The 16292-nt window shown below is 36.7% G+C and overlaps 1 protein-coding gene across 2 annotated transcripts in view; it reads right to left on the bottom strand.

Annotated features, from left to right (window-relative positions):
- Positions 1 to 16292, bottom strand: part of ARHGAP15 (Rho GTPase activating protein 15) — a 653844-nt gene that overhangs the window by 57671 nt on the left and 579881 nt on the right. For both annotated transcript variants that reach the window (XM_004480409.4, XM_004480410.5), the window contains one exon: positions 898 to 1003. In XM_004480409.4, the coding sequence (XP_004480466.1) occupies positions 898 to 1003 (106 nt within the window). The remainder of the gene's footprint in view (positions 1 to 897; positions 1004 to 16292) is intronic.

Here is a 16292-nt window from a genome sequence, read left to right on the forward strand (position 1 = left end):
TTTGATTTCTCCTTTCCTTACTCACGGTTTCCCAACCATCCACAAATCCAACCTGAATGCACCTCCAAAATAACTACATCTACTTCTCTCTGACGGCTCCATTCAAGGCACCATTGTCTCTTGCCTGGACTACTAGAGTTGCCAGCTAATACATCCCCCCACTTTTAGGTTTGCAATCCATTATCCACATGGCATCCAGAGCTATCTTTATATTCTCCTAATTTAATGCCTTCTTGTATTTAGAATAGAGTCCAAATCTCTCATAGTGGCCCACAAGAACCCACGTGGTCTGATGTTAGTCTAAAATCTGTGATAAATCCTTCTTGCTTAACTTGTTTGAGCTGTACTGGCTTCCTTCTTGATTTTCAAATAGGTTAAGCCTTTGGAGTCTCTGTGTTTTACATGTGTTATCTTTCCCGCCTGGGATACTCTTTTACCTGTTTACATGGAAGACACTTTATCAATCTGACTCAACATTTTACAGATGAGGAAATTGGGTTTCAGAGGGCCTACATAACTTATTTGTGGTTACAGCACTTGGTACACGGTAGGGCTGGATTTTTAATTCATGTCTGAATCATTTCATGCTCTATTCATTATACCAGACACCAAAGTAAAGATGGCCCTCTCCAGGGCTCTGGCAACAGTTCTAACAATCAGCAAACATCTACTTGTTGTAAAGGCCAGGAAAAATAAATGCTTTCAGCCGTTTTTTGTAGATGCTCCTTCCTATCTCTAGTACATTCTCCAGTTTCTGCAGGAAGACTTAGATCAGGTACAGTGGAAAATCTGGGATGGATGCATTTGAAAACTCTTGTCTTAGAGATCTGAAATAAAACATTGCTCATATAGGAAATTATTATCAAAATGACTCACCCAGAAACCCTTTAAACTTACTTAGTCAGATGTCCAAAGAGGACTTTCATGGTGTCACGATTTGGTGGAGGAAGTTTTTGTACAAGAGATTTTACAATTTCAATTCTTGTGTTGTTATCAGGATTTTCTGGAAAAAAAAATTAAAGGAAGGTTAGAAAAGAATAGGCTTTCAAGGGTACATGAGAAGATTTTCTCTGGAGATGCTTGGACTAAGGATTAGCAACTAAAAGTCCTAATGAGTAGTCAAAAGGAATAGGTATACTCAACGTAGTTATCATGGACTTTCTTTAGTTTGACTTACATCACGGTAATATGAAAGCAGCAAAAGTGTGGCCTTGACATGGAATGCCATAAAGGTTAGGTTTTTTAAAGCATTTTCTTATTTCACAAGCTGTGGTAGGCTGAATAGTGGTGTCCTATTCGATGTTCCAAAGGTATCTACTTCTTAATCTTTGGGACCTGCAAATATGTTAACTTAGACAAGGCAAAAGGCACTTGCCAGGTGTGATTAAATTAGGAATTTTGAGATGGATTATCCAGGTGTGCCCAAAGTAATCACAAGGGTCCTTAAAAGAGGAGGATCAGAGTTAGAAGAGAAGTGCTGTGATGACAGAAGCAAAGGCGGATGTGGGGCCATGAGTCGAGGAATGAGCGCGGCCTCTAGAAGCTGGAGAACACCAGGAAAGAGAACCTCCAGAAGGGATGTAGGCCTGCCAACGCATGGAGTTTTGCCCACAGAAACAAATTTGGACCTTCTGATCTTCAGAATTGGAAGATAATAAATTTGTGCCATTTTAAACCACCAAGTTTGTAGTAATTTGTTACAGTAGCAACGGGAAACTTACATACAGGGCACGTAGTGATTCAATAACAAATATTCTATTGGCTTGATTTTACAAGACATTACATAATTAAAAAAAAATAACTTCTATGCTATCCTTTCCTCCTATCACTTTTCGTTTTTTGCTGTACAATAAGGGAATGCAAAACCAATCAATAAAATTTGAAATATCAATTTAAAGACATTTAAAAATAAGAGGTTCTTCAAATCTACATGCCCACATAGATTGCTCTCCCTCATATTGCTTATTTTTTTCCCTTTTATACCCATGGCTGGCAAAATAAGAATTGAGTTACTTAGTATACTAGGGAATTCATTTTTCCATAGTTTTAACCAGAACCCAACCATGTAGAAGTTTAATTATTTATTGAGCTTAAATATTTAAATACAGTGCTTATGTATCTTTTCCTTCTGTACTTTAACTTCTGGCACAGAATTTCTGATGGTTCTAAAGATGTCTCTGCTGGAAAAGTGAAATATCAGAGAAAGATATGTAAGGCAATCACCCATTCAATATAGATTTTTCTTCTTCCTTAATAAGGCAATCCCACTGGGCATTATACACATTTCCCAGCCTCCCTGGCAACTGATGTGGCTATGTGACCAAGTTTGGTCAATGAGACGTAAGTGTTACGTGTGACCAAGTTTGGCGAATGAGAATTAAGTGTTACGTGGGATTTAGTTTCTTTACCCTTTTTGCCTTTCTTCTTTCTGCTTCCCAGAATGTAGACGGAATGGCTGTGCCTTGAGATGGCCTTAAGACTTGAGGCTATGCAGAGTGGAGCAGCCAGCTGCAAGGACGTTCTCTACTGTCATGGAGTAGCCAGACAGTCCTGTTCTGCCTGCCTCTGGGTTTCTCTGACATATGAAAATAAGTTCTTGTGTACTGGAGCCTTTGAGACTGGGTCTCTAATAGACAGTAAGACCAAACACAGTTCTGACTCAATTCAAAATTTCCTGTTATTTGTTATGTAAGCTATACTCATTGAGTTAAGAAAGGGTTTGGGAACAGTTTCTTTTATACCTTGTTGCAAAAGGAACTTTTTTGTAAGAATTTAGAGGAAAATATCTTACAGAAGATGGTATTTGGCTAAAGTGGATTGGGGGCTGTCTTCCTAGAACTCTGCTTGGAAGCTTTTCTTTTTCCACATTAAAACCACAAAGACCTATAAATAATGCCTCCCACAGTCAAAGCATTCAAAATTGAAGTTATTCTTAGAAGAGGTCCAACATAAGATGGGTTGGACAACTGCAAATGAAAGAGACAAAGGGATGAAAGAGAAAAGAACAAACCTAGTGGCAATGGTATCACCACCAGCAGATCTAACCTTTTCTACCCTAAGTATAGAAAGCTCCCCTTTAGCTTTGTGATGGTAAGAAAATGTGGTGCTTCATAAGACCAGATGGGAACTATAATCACCAGAAACTCAAAAAGAGGTAAAACAAGTCAGTTAAGAGAATGGAACCAGATGCTCAGGACAGGGCTATTAAAGATTCTAGATACCTTGTTTCTTACCTTGTGAAGCTAATGCCACACACAAATGTATGTATATATGTATTCAAGAGGTGGCTACACACCATATAGTTTAGCACCTAGGAGTGTAGTTTACATGAGGATCTGGCCAACTCTTGGTTCAAGCAGCAAAGCAATGTTGGCATTGAGGATACATGAAATGCTTTAAAAATAATTGGTGGCAAATGTCACCTCTGCATTTTCCAAGGGTGTTCTGCATCAGACAGAGAGTTCATCCTGAAGTTGGAGAGGGTTGAAATGTGTAGGTTCTGCTCCATCATATTTGTTGATTACTACTGTGGAGGAATTAATTTGGAGTAACTTCGTTGAAGTAATTGAATGAACCATATCTTAGTTCCTGAGTATTGCTTTGAGTCCTTCACAGGTATTTGAGTACCTCAAGAATGGAGTCTATCAAAGACAGAGAGTAACACAGAATGAGAGGGAGGAAGTCATGGAGGGAGGGAGAGAGAGAGAAAGGAAAGGAGAGGAAGAGGAAGAGAAAAAAGAAGAAGAGGAAGAGGGGAGGAAAAAGACCTTTCTAAGTTCACTGAAATCTCCGACCTTAGTAATGACCAGATTGATACCAGTGTCTCAAAATGGGATCAGCTGAAACTGAGGGTTACAAAAGTAGCATCCACAAATTAATTTTGAAAGAGATAACTGAAGCAGAGTCTTAATGACTGCATCCAGGAAACTCCAGCGTACAGGAACATATGGTCTAAGCAGGATGGTTTAAGAAAGGATGGGAGTTGTTTATTTGGAAATACTTGAATTTGCAAGGCTTCTGTCATGATACAAAGGCAAGAATTAAAACTTGATCAGGTCTGTTAAGACACCACATAAAAGAATTAGGAACTTCCCTAGACAAAGTCAGGGCTCCCTCTTCTGTGAACCCTCAGCTCTTAAAATGTTCTATTTATAAAACACATCATGTAATACTTCCACAGTCAGAATGAATGCCTGTCACTTTCTCCCATTAAACTGGGAATTTTCTTATAAAGCTAGAAGATGCTAGTATAAAGGGGGTAATGGTAGTATACAGGGAGTAAATGAATGAAGAAAGTGAATGGCGTGAACATGGAATTTGGAATAGACAAATACCTTAGTTTTCTGTAACACTTCTTTTATTAGCTCTGTGGTCTTGGGCAAGTTATTTTTTCTCTTTGAAAAATGTCTAAAAGTATAGTTTTATGGATTAAATACTATGGTTTGTAATACCCCTAGCAGAATGACAAGTAAAATGTTAAGTACTCCATAAATATTCACCCTCTTTTCCCTTTCACCTATTTTAAGGCCCAAGCTGGCCCTGGCTCAACTTTCAGTACTATCAGTTATCATACTATCTGGCTTCAGATCAGTCAAAATACAGTTGCTGAATCGTGAACTGAGTTGGTGCCAGTTGGTGAAAATACAATTGCAACGGTAATCCGGCAGTACACAATATACCTAATACTTTGTGATAGGCTGAGAGATTGATGATCAGATCAGTGAACAGTTCAGTTATTTAAAAGAATCCTTGTAAAAGTATGTGGTGGTTCCCAAGTGTTCTTACAGAGAACATCCTACAGGAGGAATATTTTATAGAAATATTTTTCTCTCTTTCTCAACTTTTTTTTGTTTCAAGTATTTTATTTTTTTATTATACAGTATTAAGTTTTCTAAAGATCCCACAGCATGATACATGATGCAGAAGAAAAACTAAGCATTCAGCAGAATCCACCCTTCCCCCACCCCCATACTTCAGGAATTGGACAAGTATAGTGTGTTCATGAATGTTTGCAGCTACATTGTATTTAAGTCCTGGAAGAGGAGCTGGATGATGGCTTAGAGAGGACTGAGATATTAAGGAGGAACAATTACTTTTTCTCACAACATAATCAGGACAAACTCTTTAGAAAATGTTATAAGAAAGCAGTGGTTTCCCATTCAAATCAATACCACACCCACTCTTCCATGACTTGTAAAGATCAGGAAATAACAAGATCACTTCTAAGTGGTGGAACATCTGAAAATACAATCAGATACATTAAAATCCAAATGATACCTTTTCAGATCTGGTTCACTGATGTGTCATATTAGGAATTGGAAACAGTACATATAACACAGGAGTAGTTAATGAGCTAAGATTCAGACACTGCTTACTAAAGATGTGTCAACTGTCTTCAATTGTTTCCATGAGCCTCTGAAAGAGCATTTTCTATTAATATTTCTCCTTTAGCGTATGGTTTCTCATTATTGTGAATATCAAAAGTTTGGAGAAGACTTTGAGAGACCTCTGACTTTTTAACTTTATGTCTAGAGGGTGCAAAAGAAATTTATCTACATAAAGAATTAAGGAAACTTTTATGTAAAATGCTGACTAAGACACACAAAATCTTTCCGATAATAACTAACTCCATAATTCTTTCCTTTCACTCATCTTTGCTCTTACCCTCATTCTTACATGATTTATTTCTGTACTTATTCTCTCCTTTTTGATACCTTCATTTTGGTTTCCTACCCGTATTCAAAAAGTCTCCAAACTCTAAGTTGTGAATCCACACCTGCACACAAAACCTTTCTCTGGCATTTCATTTTTGACAAACCCAATAGGTGATTCCCAACTGCTTATTTTTGTTTTTTGTTTTTTGTTTTCACTAACTACTTCCTCCTTCTTCCCAAACTACACAGAGTTCATTGTTGTTAATGAGCTCGTGCAAAACCAACTTCAACAGAACTTAGAGAAGAAACATCTACTACATAATGGGAAATAGCCTTTAATGATATGATAAGGATGTGGCTTTATAGTTTTTCCCTAATTCATGGTTTTGAGGACACATTTTTAGATATACGGTTTATGGTAGTTATATTTGCATTTATCTGCATGAAATGTTGCTACTAAAACAAGGACATTTACAACCAAATGCCTTTTTGCAAAGAGATAAGATAAAGTTCCTTGGTGATGGAAAGGGTCCTGTGCAGTGCAGAACCCCAGAACTAATGACCCTGGACACTTTTCCAGCTCTATTATCCATGCATTTATTATTCTTAATTTATTTATAGCCACACATTAAACCATATATCAAAATAAATTCTATTTGGTTATTTGGGTTCACCCAGAGGAACAAAAGACCAGATTCTCCCAGTAACCGATGTATAGGGAGTTCTATTCATTCTATTTATCTATGATTCTTAGAGGACAACTGTACCCCTTGTTTTAAGGAGGTCAGTATCACAGCTGTTCTGCTTCTGAAAGTTATTCTGGAATGTATAATGCATCCTGTATGAAAAACATGATAGTCACTTATTGCCACAGCTATATTTGGAAGAAAGCAGTTCTCTAGTTTCCATTGAGTTAATACATTTTATATAGTGTCATTTAGTTCGAGACAGTCCCTTGCTTATAGGAAGAATGGGTATCTAAGAACATTTTGTTTATTTCAGCATACCCTACGATTGAATAAGTATCTTTGAGGACATGCTCTTTAATTATAAAACTTGAGTTGGGTGTTGAGGAATCTTTAAGGTATGGTAACAATTATTTCAAACGAAAGGATCTTTAAATAGTTTACATTTACATTAGGAAGAGGCACTCTGGAGGCAAATTCAAGTATTCAGAAATTAATACAAATACCTATATAATTCATACTCTTGTTATGAACAAAAGAAGTGGTATATCATGGAGGAATGAGAGGACCTGGATTCAAATTCTTGCTCTGCTGTTTGGTTTTGAACAAGTTGCTCAAGTTTTTGATGCTTCAGTTTCCTTACATAAAAATACAGATTATTCCTATATCATAGAAATTTTTTAGAATTACATGTTTCAATGCACATAAATGTATGGGATATAGCAGGCACTCAATAAATGTATGTTCCTTTCCCATTAAAATACATTTTTTTCTTAATGACCTTCTCTATCATCCCTAAAATATGATTGCTCATAGTTCCAGGATGTATCTAAACTCACATGAAGCCTTGAATTTTATTCTTTAGCACCATTCTCTCAAAAGAGGAGCAGTCTACAGTATGTGATGCTTTTGTAAATACATAGAAAGCCATTAATTTTCAGAGAATGTTTGGTTAAAATTCATAAGTAGTTATACCATAAATAGAAGTGTCATTGCATCATAAACAAGGAAATACCATAGATTTCAGGCTAACCCCTACACAGAAATTTGCAATTTTTCAAAAAATCCCTCCCTCCCACAAATGAAAAGACCATATTTTAGATTTAATTTTCCATGTCTGTAGAAACCTGGTAAGTTTGGTTGTAAACAGTGTTAAGCTATGCCAAAAACAGTTTAGCTAGAGAATATATTATCTACAAAGCAGGAAAGACCCAGCAGGAACTGAATCTATTTGGCTTGGTTAAAACACATCTTTTTCTCTAGTGGAGACCACCTACGAATTCAACTTGCTCACCTTACTTGCACACCAGATTTCTCGTCAATCCATAGTTTCTCTTTCCAGTATATACATGTTTAGGTTTATTTTTTTGTTGTTGTTTCCTAGTCTGTTTTTTAAATTAACAAGCCCTTTAAGGAAGAATTTTGAAAATGCAAATAACTCCCCACAGTTAATAAATCTCACCATCAAAATTACTCTGGTCAATTTATTTACATAAGTCCCTGGTTTCCTTAACCCATGAGGAAAACTGCAGCTCCCTGGGTTTTTTTTTTTTGTTTGTTTTTTCACATATGAATTTTATTACAAATAGGGCTGGCACCTTGTTATTGCCATAGTTGGACAAGCCTTAGGCCTTATTTTCAACCTGCCGAACTGTCCCTTTTTCAGAGACACAGACACTATCCAAAATATTTCTAATATTCTTGCTTTTAACTGTTGTGACTTGTTGAATCAAAGCAGCTTAATTTGATACAAGTTCCATGTCATTTCCTTCAAGAATTAACTCATCTTTCTTGGCTTGAGTTACTGAACAAGCAAGGCCTGCCCTCATCTGAACCCTGTAGATAGATTTTTCACCCAAGACATTTTGGATTTCAGCAAGAGACCCACTCTCCTGAAAAACAACGTCGATGGGGAAGCAAGCACGCCCAGACCTCATCTTGTAACGGAAGCCCAGTGGAACCCCCTTGATCATGGTGTGTCATGAAAACTGCAGCCAGTTCCTTTGTGTTCCCTGCCACTAGTCAACCCCAAGGCGCTGCTTTTTCTTTCCACAGAGACTGAGTTCTACATTGATGTGGCTGCAGTCCCTCCACAGGGCTCCTCCAGGGCCCTTCACAGTAACTGGGTTGCTTCAGCGTGATGCCGACATTTTCCGGGTTGTCAACAGCCTGGTTGCTGAGAATGGCCTCCATTCTCACAGTGGAAGCCGCGGAGAGCCCAGTGGCCGTTTTGACTCTATTTCAGGAAGCTCTTTCTAGTCCTTGCTCTGGAGAGGCCAGGCATCCAGAGCACAGCCTTACGAGAAAACCTAATCTTGGTAAACGCGACCTCTGTTTCCTTCCGCCTCTAGTCCTACTCTATGGCAATAAACTATTAGGAAATTATTGAAAGAAATATGAATGTAAATATTTCTTAAATAATTTATAGTGTATTAAACATATATATGTACATATGGTTGAAGAAAATGAATATTTACTAAGGCTTATGCTCAATCTTGGCAGATACAAAGTCGATCCCCATCAACAGGCATTTTACAGTCCAAACAGGTAGAGAAAGTACAGAAAGTGCCATAATGAATGTTAAAATATAAGACATGTCATCATCTCTTTCTCCTGACCAAAGGGATCTTCCACAATATCCACTAAACTCAAAAAGCTTCTGCGATGTTAGCTCATTCTACCCAAAAATTAATTCATAATAATAGAGAAATGCAATTGATACAGATTGTTGAAAGTAAACTTTTTTTTAATCATCTCCTGAAGGTCTCTTAATTATTATTCTTAACTTTTTATTCACCCCAAAATACATTCATGTAAACAATAAAATCATCTTTTCTTTTCCAGGCAACTTTATGTTATTCTAGGGACTTCTGGTTCAAGGGTCTCAAACTGGGGGCACATTTGGAAATAGTATTAAAATTTTAGGCCCTAAGTAACTTTGAATAAAAGGCATGCACCAACTCAAACTTCCACTCCTCAGTCTGTCTGAATTCAAGTGGTAAGGCAATCATCCCAGGAAAAGCATGTTCTTACTGTCCTCCCTGGAATTTCTTATTCTTCAAAGTAATTTTGGAGGCTCATTGTGCCCAAGTACACTTCTGTAACTTGCAAATGACACTAATTCATCTTCAGGTGATAGATTGTGCTGAGAAAACAAAGGACACTAGTTCATTTCATTTAAATTCTGCTTTCCACTGTGAATTTTTCTTAAACTATATTTATTCATATATTTCTGGTTTCACAAGCTTCTTTTAAAAACAAATCTTACCATTTCAAGTCATTTGACATCTGCCTAATCACAAACCAGTAATTCATTTCAAATATTGAAAGTGCCTATTTGTAATAAGCATTATTTTTGTACGTTTTTATTAGGTTGAAAGTGTTACAAATAATTTTCTAGGTTTGAAGTTTTGAATATGTGTCTAGTGTGTTCTGACTCTTGCCATTGATAGGTAAATTAAGCATATAGAGGGTTTTTAAGTCTCACTTTGAACAACTAGGGGCTATCACTCAATTTGGACAAATGTGAAGTAATTTATCAAGGTAAGCAAAATACTACATGACAGGTTTAAAATATTTTTTAAAAGAGAACCTATTAAACTTTATGTATAAACGATTTGTTTTGCACAAAAGCCCTCTAGGAGATAATGGTTAGTATGGTGGACTGTTTGTCTGGCCAGCCATTTGACTTGGCCACAGAGTGACACTGAGAACAGGGGAGAGATAATTGCACAAGCACCAGAATCCCTTAAGAAATGGGGAATACGATAATTTTACGAATCAGCTTTTAAAATTTTAATTGTGGAACTATTGTAAAAGAAGAAAAACAGGCAACCTGTGGTAACTTTAGTCAGCATTTCTGAACTGAGAATGATAAACACCTCTGTCTAGCCCTGGAATTTATCAGGACTGAGATATTATTACCACATAGAGTCACAGCATGGTCACTGTTATCATCGGAAAAAAGAGCCAGCTAATCTTAATGGTTTGTAAAGCCGTTACCTGCACTGGTCTGACATTTATCATGATCATTTTACCACATGGGTCCTACATAGCAAAGGTCTTTTATCTGGAAGGGACATCACTATGAATTATTATTTGCAGCTAGGTAGAAAATTGTATGTTGTAGATACCTTTTCTCATTATAAATCACATAGTCACATTTCACCATTTCCCATAGAAAGCTGCTGAGCCTAGGTTTTTTGCCACAGCTTGCTTTCCTCTCCTTCTCCCTCTCTCTCTCTCTTTCATAGTTTCTTGAAAATATTAGCCATTTTTCATTAGCATCCTTAATATAACTTTTTGAAGAAAGATGTATAAATTAGGTGTGCATATGGACACAGCTTCATTACAGTTAGCGAGCTTTCCTAAACAAACATTCTGTAAAAGGACTGCCCAGCACTTTATGAAATGAAGTTGATAGACTGTCTATGTTTTTTTGTTTTTGTTTTTGTTTCCTTTTTTAATGCTTATTCTCTCTTCTCTCTTGGTGGCCAGACTTTTTTCTGTTCTTGACCTTGTCAATACAGTATTTACCAGTAGATCGGAAAAAATTACTTATGCCTGATTTGAAATCCTCAAAAACACTTATGCCATTTCTTGTCTGAAATTCGTAGCCTGGAAATGTTTTCTTGACAAGAGTAAACCATAGTTTTCTGTTATTTGTCGAAGTGTTATTTTTTCCAGACTCTTTTATAATACATTGCGGTGGAGTAGAAATTGTCTTCAACAATTTGGCTTTAAAAAAATGCTTGGGTTCTATCCCTAACTATATATAAATTAATGGCAGACATTAATACATAGTATGGAAGAAATAAGCATATTAAAAGGTAAGGTGTTTTAGAACTATGGACCAAATCAGTAAAGTGAAATGCATTAATTTGACTATGGGAAATTACAATGAAAAACCCAAGTCGTTTACCATGGGGAAGAAATGAACACATTCTCTCTTTTAAAAAGATTGAGACAACTAATCTTCTGGAAGAGATATTTATATATTTTCTTCTTTCTCAAGTGTTCCATTAGGAATAAACAAGCCAGAAATTCTGCACTTTTATAATGAAGAGGGAGGAGAATTCTTTGCCATTTTTGCATTTAGGAAGAAATGTTCAAGAAGAATGTGACAATTTAAGCAAATCAAGATTGTTTCAAATGGATCACAAACGGGACTTTGTGGGATATTTTATACTAGTGTGTGAAGTAAACAGTCAATTCGAACGGAGGATTTTCTCAATGGTCTAGTTCTGGTGTGTTTTCCCATTTCTTTGTGTGTTTAAAAGAGGTTTGGATGTGGTGTTTAATATTGCTTCGACTCTTTTGCAAATGAGTTCTGGAGAAATATTCGCACATGAAGGAAAGCTGATGTGCTGTAATGCTGACAGCAGCTGGGGGGATGTAAATGAAGAAACCAGCATCTCCAACTGGATTTAGCAAAAATAAACTCCTATCATTCCATTAAAAAATCTATCATTTTAAATATTTCTGAGCACCATCAGCAGACCACTCTTTCTTTGAAGAAACCTAACATTTTTTCCAAATAACTCCAGTGCTTTGAGGAGGAAAACAGAAACAAAAACATTTTAAACTGAAATGTAGTAATTTGCTTACCTTGATACATTTTTCTTCCATAAGAATTTTTGTATTATTGCAAATTTTTCCCTCCAAATAAAAAACAAAAAAGCACATAATTGTTTCAGAGACTTGTGCATAAATGGAGGGACCATGAGAGGGACACCATTTGTGAAATTATCCTTGTACTTTTACTGTTCAAAAGGAGTTGGCCCCAGTTTGTTTCATTCTTCTAAAATTTCACTTTTAAAAAGATGGTCTAATATTCTAACACACTGCCTTATCAATCGAATGAAAGGCTACACTGATTTGAAAGAAACATCAACCAACCAACAAATCCTTTTATTCTTTTTTTTATTCCTTAATCACTCTTTTGTTCTAGTTTTACACCATCCTTTTATTATTGCCCCCAAAATACGGAAACCTGGGAGCATTTACTATAATTTGTGAGGGGCTTTGCTGCTTGGAATTGTCTCCTTTTCTGGGGAACTGGGTGAATTGTGGAGTGCTAATGGAAGTCAGAGACTTCTAGCAGTGGCTAGAGCCAGGCAGAGAGCGGGCAGACGCTTTAAGCTTCCCACTGTGCTGCAATGCAAGCTTCCCCGCTGTCATGTTTACCATAGTTTTAATGTCTGTGAAAAAAAACTTTGATGCAACTGAATTATGTTATACACTCTTGTTTATCTAACCCCCAAACCATACCCCCGGCCCAATTTAACAGATTCCTGTTGCCCCTGCCCATTACAGAAAGTTCCTCCTCAACTCTGTATCCATCTTACCACTTAAGCTCTTGCCATGAGGGTCCAGCTGATTTGCAGCCTTGTCTGGAAGGATCACATGTGGCCTATCCAGAAGTTTCTGGGAGGATTACACACACACCCTACTCAACTCATGCCACCTCATAACAGGTACCTTCTTCTCCACCGCATTTTAATATCAATGGAGGTAATATTGAGGCATCAAATTTAATCATCCAGGATTAACAATATTAGCTTAAAATGCAAATGAATTTGGAGAAATACTGTGTCTTTAAGGAAATCTATTGAAAGACCTCAAACCGTCGCTGCAAACTGAATAATGTTCTCTAAGAAGAAAACAACCAATTTGTGATTTGAGTCAATTTATTCTTTTTCCTTTTCTTAAAAATGGTTATCTCAAAGAAAATGACCATTCCATTCCATTGTAAATTGATGAGTTCACCAAGTGTGATGTACAGTGAAGTTTTTAATGAATATTCATACCACTTTTTCAATCCATTAGCAAGACTTAAGACAATGAGGATGCAACACATTCCCATTTAGATAGTGGGGAAAAAGTGGAATTAATAGCAAAAACAGCACTTGGAAAAGTTTAACTTTAATGTTTCAAACTCCAGGTGCCAGATTTTGAGGAAAATAACCAATAATAGCCATTTTTTACATATTTGATGGGACTGATTATGCAATGTGCAACTCTAAATGGCTTATAGCACATTGTAGCATGGTTCCATCCCATTGGCTACAGTAGGGTGCAGGCAGATGGATGACAGTGACAGGGAGAGAAGTGCTTTTGCTTAGCCGTGCGTTAAGATGCCATCCAGAAGCTCTGTGCACTGCAGACACTTCATTAGGATGCCAGGATAATGGTAAACTACCACTCAGAGTGACACCCCATTTCCTGCTTACTGAGCGCTCCAACCTCGGCAGATGTCAACAATCTCACAGTGCTACAGAGCAGACCTAACTTTCCAGCCACTTTGACTCCAATTTTTTCCTCTTAACAGTGCCATACATTATGTGCAATATGTAACGGCAAACACCTCACTGAAAACAAAATCTGCCCTGTCCATTATGACCACGGTGCTTTTTTTTTTTTTTTTTAATCTAAAGGTAGAGGACAGAGAGTTGGGTAGGGGGATATGTCCATTCACTACTATAACCTCAAAATTTCTTGCCATAATTTTCATTTGCTAATCAGTTCAAAGTGTTAATTGTGTGGTGAACTCTGATTAATAGTAGTTACACTCTGATCACAGGGGATATGGTAGCTTCTTTTAATTAATGTCCATTCCAAAGGTAAGAGTTTGTGGAATTCTTCTATTAAAGATTTTAAACTCAGTTTCGGTATGGTTCTTAGTTGTCTGCCAAGAAAAGACTGACTTGAGCATCTGGATGATATTTCCTCTGTGAATGTATAACTTGAGGCCATTCACACACCTCCTTACCAGGAATTCAAGCCAATAGAAACTTCTTTTTTTTTGTTCTACAGTATAAAGTCCAAAATTCTTTTTTAACCAAGGTGTGGTTTGGATAATGAAAAAAAAAAATCCCAAATGGAAAAAAAAAATACTTTGAAATCTGTAATTAACGTTAAAATGATTGGTTTACATTTTGTGATTCTAAGCATCTTCTTAGAAGCTCAAAGGGTCTGAGGTATGGCCAGTCTAAAAAGAAATATCCTCCTCTCCGGCCTGTTGTCATTTCCAGGTAAAGACAGAAATATAAAGAAGTCGAAGGTAGAGGTCACACCCCAAGGGATAAATTTGAATGTAAACTGTCAATGTGATACCCTCCTACAAAGAGCTGATGCAAATCTTGACTTTTGATTTAAAGCGGGATCTGGCTGGCAACCTTTAATCACCTCTCCAACCCTTGAACTAAATACCCTGAAGACAAAGAAAATAGATTAGAATTCTTAAAGCAAGCTTAAGCAGGAACTGACCACTAAAGTAGTGACAAAAATTTAAGCATAATTTCCTCAAAGGCAGGTTGAATTTAATTGGAAAATGCCAGTGATGGGACTGACCACGTGTGCTATTGAACTGGACAGTCTGCCTTTCTGAAAGATGATGGAAACCTCTGTATTTTTCTTTAACCATCCAATTTCAAAGTCAAAGCCTCAAAACCTAGGTCAACCAGAAAACTGACAGCACTCTTTCTTACAAAGGTAATACCTATGGTGATATGCAAAGGTAGTCTGAATTCTTTCCTTCTTTCCCTTCTCACCAGTCCCCTCCTCTTTTAACTACAGATGCGGAGTTCTCTCTTTTCTGCAACAATTTAGAGGCAGCAATTTCCACAAAATAACAGAGGTGGTTGTGGTGGAGGGCAGCAAGGGAGCTCTGCTAAGCGCATATCTCACCATGGGAACGATAGTCCTATCTATAAAACAGAGGAGTAGATGGAGCCTGGAAAAATCCTGTTAGGAATAAATTCTTGGAATTCCAATGTTTTATGTATTTTATCTTTTTAGAGTACCAGAGACTTAAGAAATAGACTGGGAGAAAATTCTATGGTGGGACAATAGGATTGAAAAAAGGATCATAGGCTTGCTATACATTCTTATCTACTTGCCTTCTGGGTATAGCTCCAAGACAAGGATTAGACTAGAACCACCGCAGAGGAGGGTAAAAGGCAATATGCACAGAATGTGGCTGTTTCCTTCTTTTTAGATGAGTAAACATAACCAAGTCCCCAGCAACACGGAACCCATGAAAAACCTCTTTCCAGATTGGAGAAAAATACTCAGAAGAAGTACAGAATTCTCACCATGACCATGAGGTGATTAGGAAACTATTCAGAATTTTCAATAGAATTCAAGACATCAGATGTCTAATAAAAGGATCAGCAAGTCATAAAGAGACAACAGGATAAAAGTAAAACACACTAAGATAAGATGATAAAGCAATAGATTATATGAGGAAGAGCAGTGGGTAACCAAGAATGCAAAACAAAGTTACATTTTTCATTAAAGGCTAAATTGTCACTGCTGGAAAATTAGGTTGGTGATATGGATGGCAAAGCACAGAAACTTCCCCATATTGTGAAGGAGAAGGCAAAGACATAAAATTGGTGGGGAAGAAGACATGTTGGAAGTCAGAGAATTAAGAGATTGTCTAAGATTTATAAACATACCTGAGGAAGAAACCAAAACATTTGAAAAATACGCAATAATCAAAGAAAATTTAAAAAAAACTTCCAAGAGTGCAAAAAAGATCTCAGTATTGAAAACGGCAGTTGAGTTCTAAGAAAATATCATTGAATAGATGCTAGTATTGTAGTAAAACTTTCGAATGACAGAGATAAAGCATTATCCTACAGTCGGACAAAAGCTAGATTAAATAAACAGTCAGATTTTACTAAGTCTTTTCTCCTAAATTTCTAAAAGAAAAAGCAGTATCTACTGAGTTTATAAGAAAAAGAGTTTGTGGCTCCAAAACTATATGCAAACTCAAAATATCTTTTGCATGCTTACTTGCACTAGATAGCACAGCTTTCTTGAAAAGCTCTCTTGAAGGCTTACATAAGCTTAACAAGTGATGAATCAAAATTTATAACTCAAGAATAGAGACATTATAAATAAAACTAAGAGTCTTCTCTTAGTTTAAATCCAAAACTCAGAAGTC

Source organism: Dasypus novemcinctus, chromosome 7 (genome assembly GCF_030445035.2).
Source record: "Dasypus novemcinctus isolate mDasNov1 chromosome 7, mDasNov1.1.hap2, whole genome shotgun sequence".
Taxonomy (NCBI): Eukaryota; Metazoa; Chordata; class Mammalia; order Cingulata; family Dasypodidae; genus Dasypus; species Dasypus novemcinctus.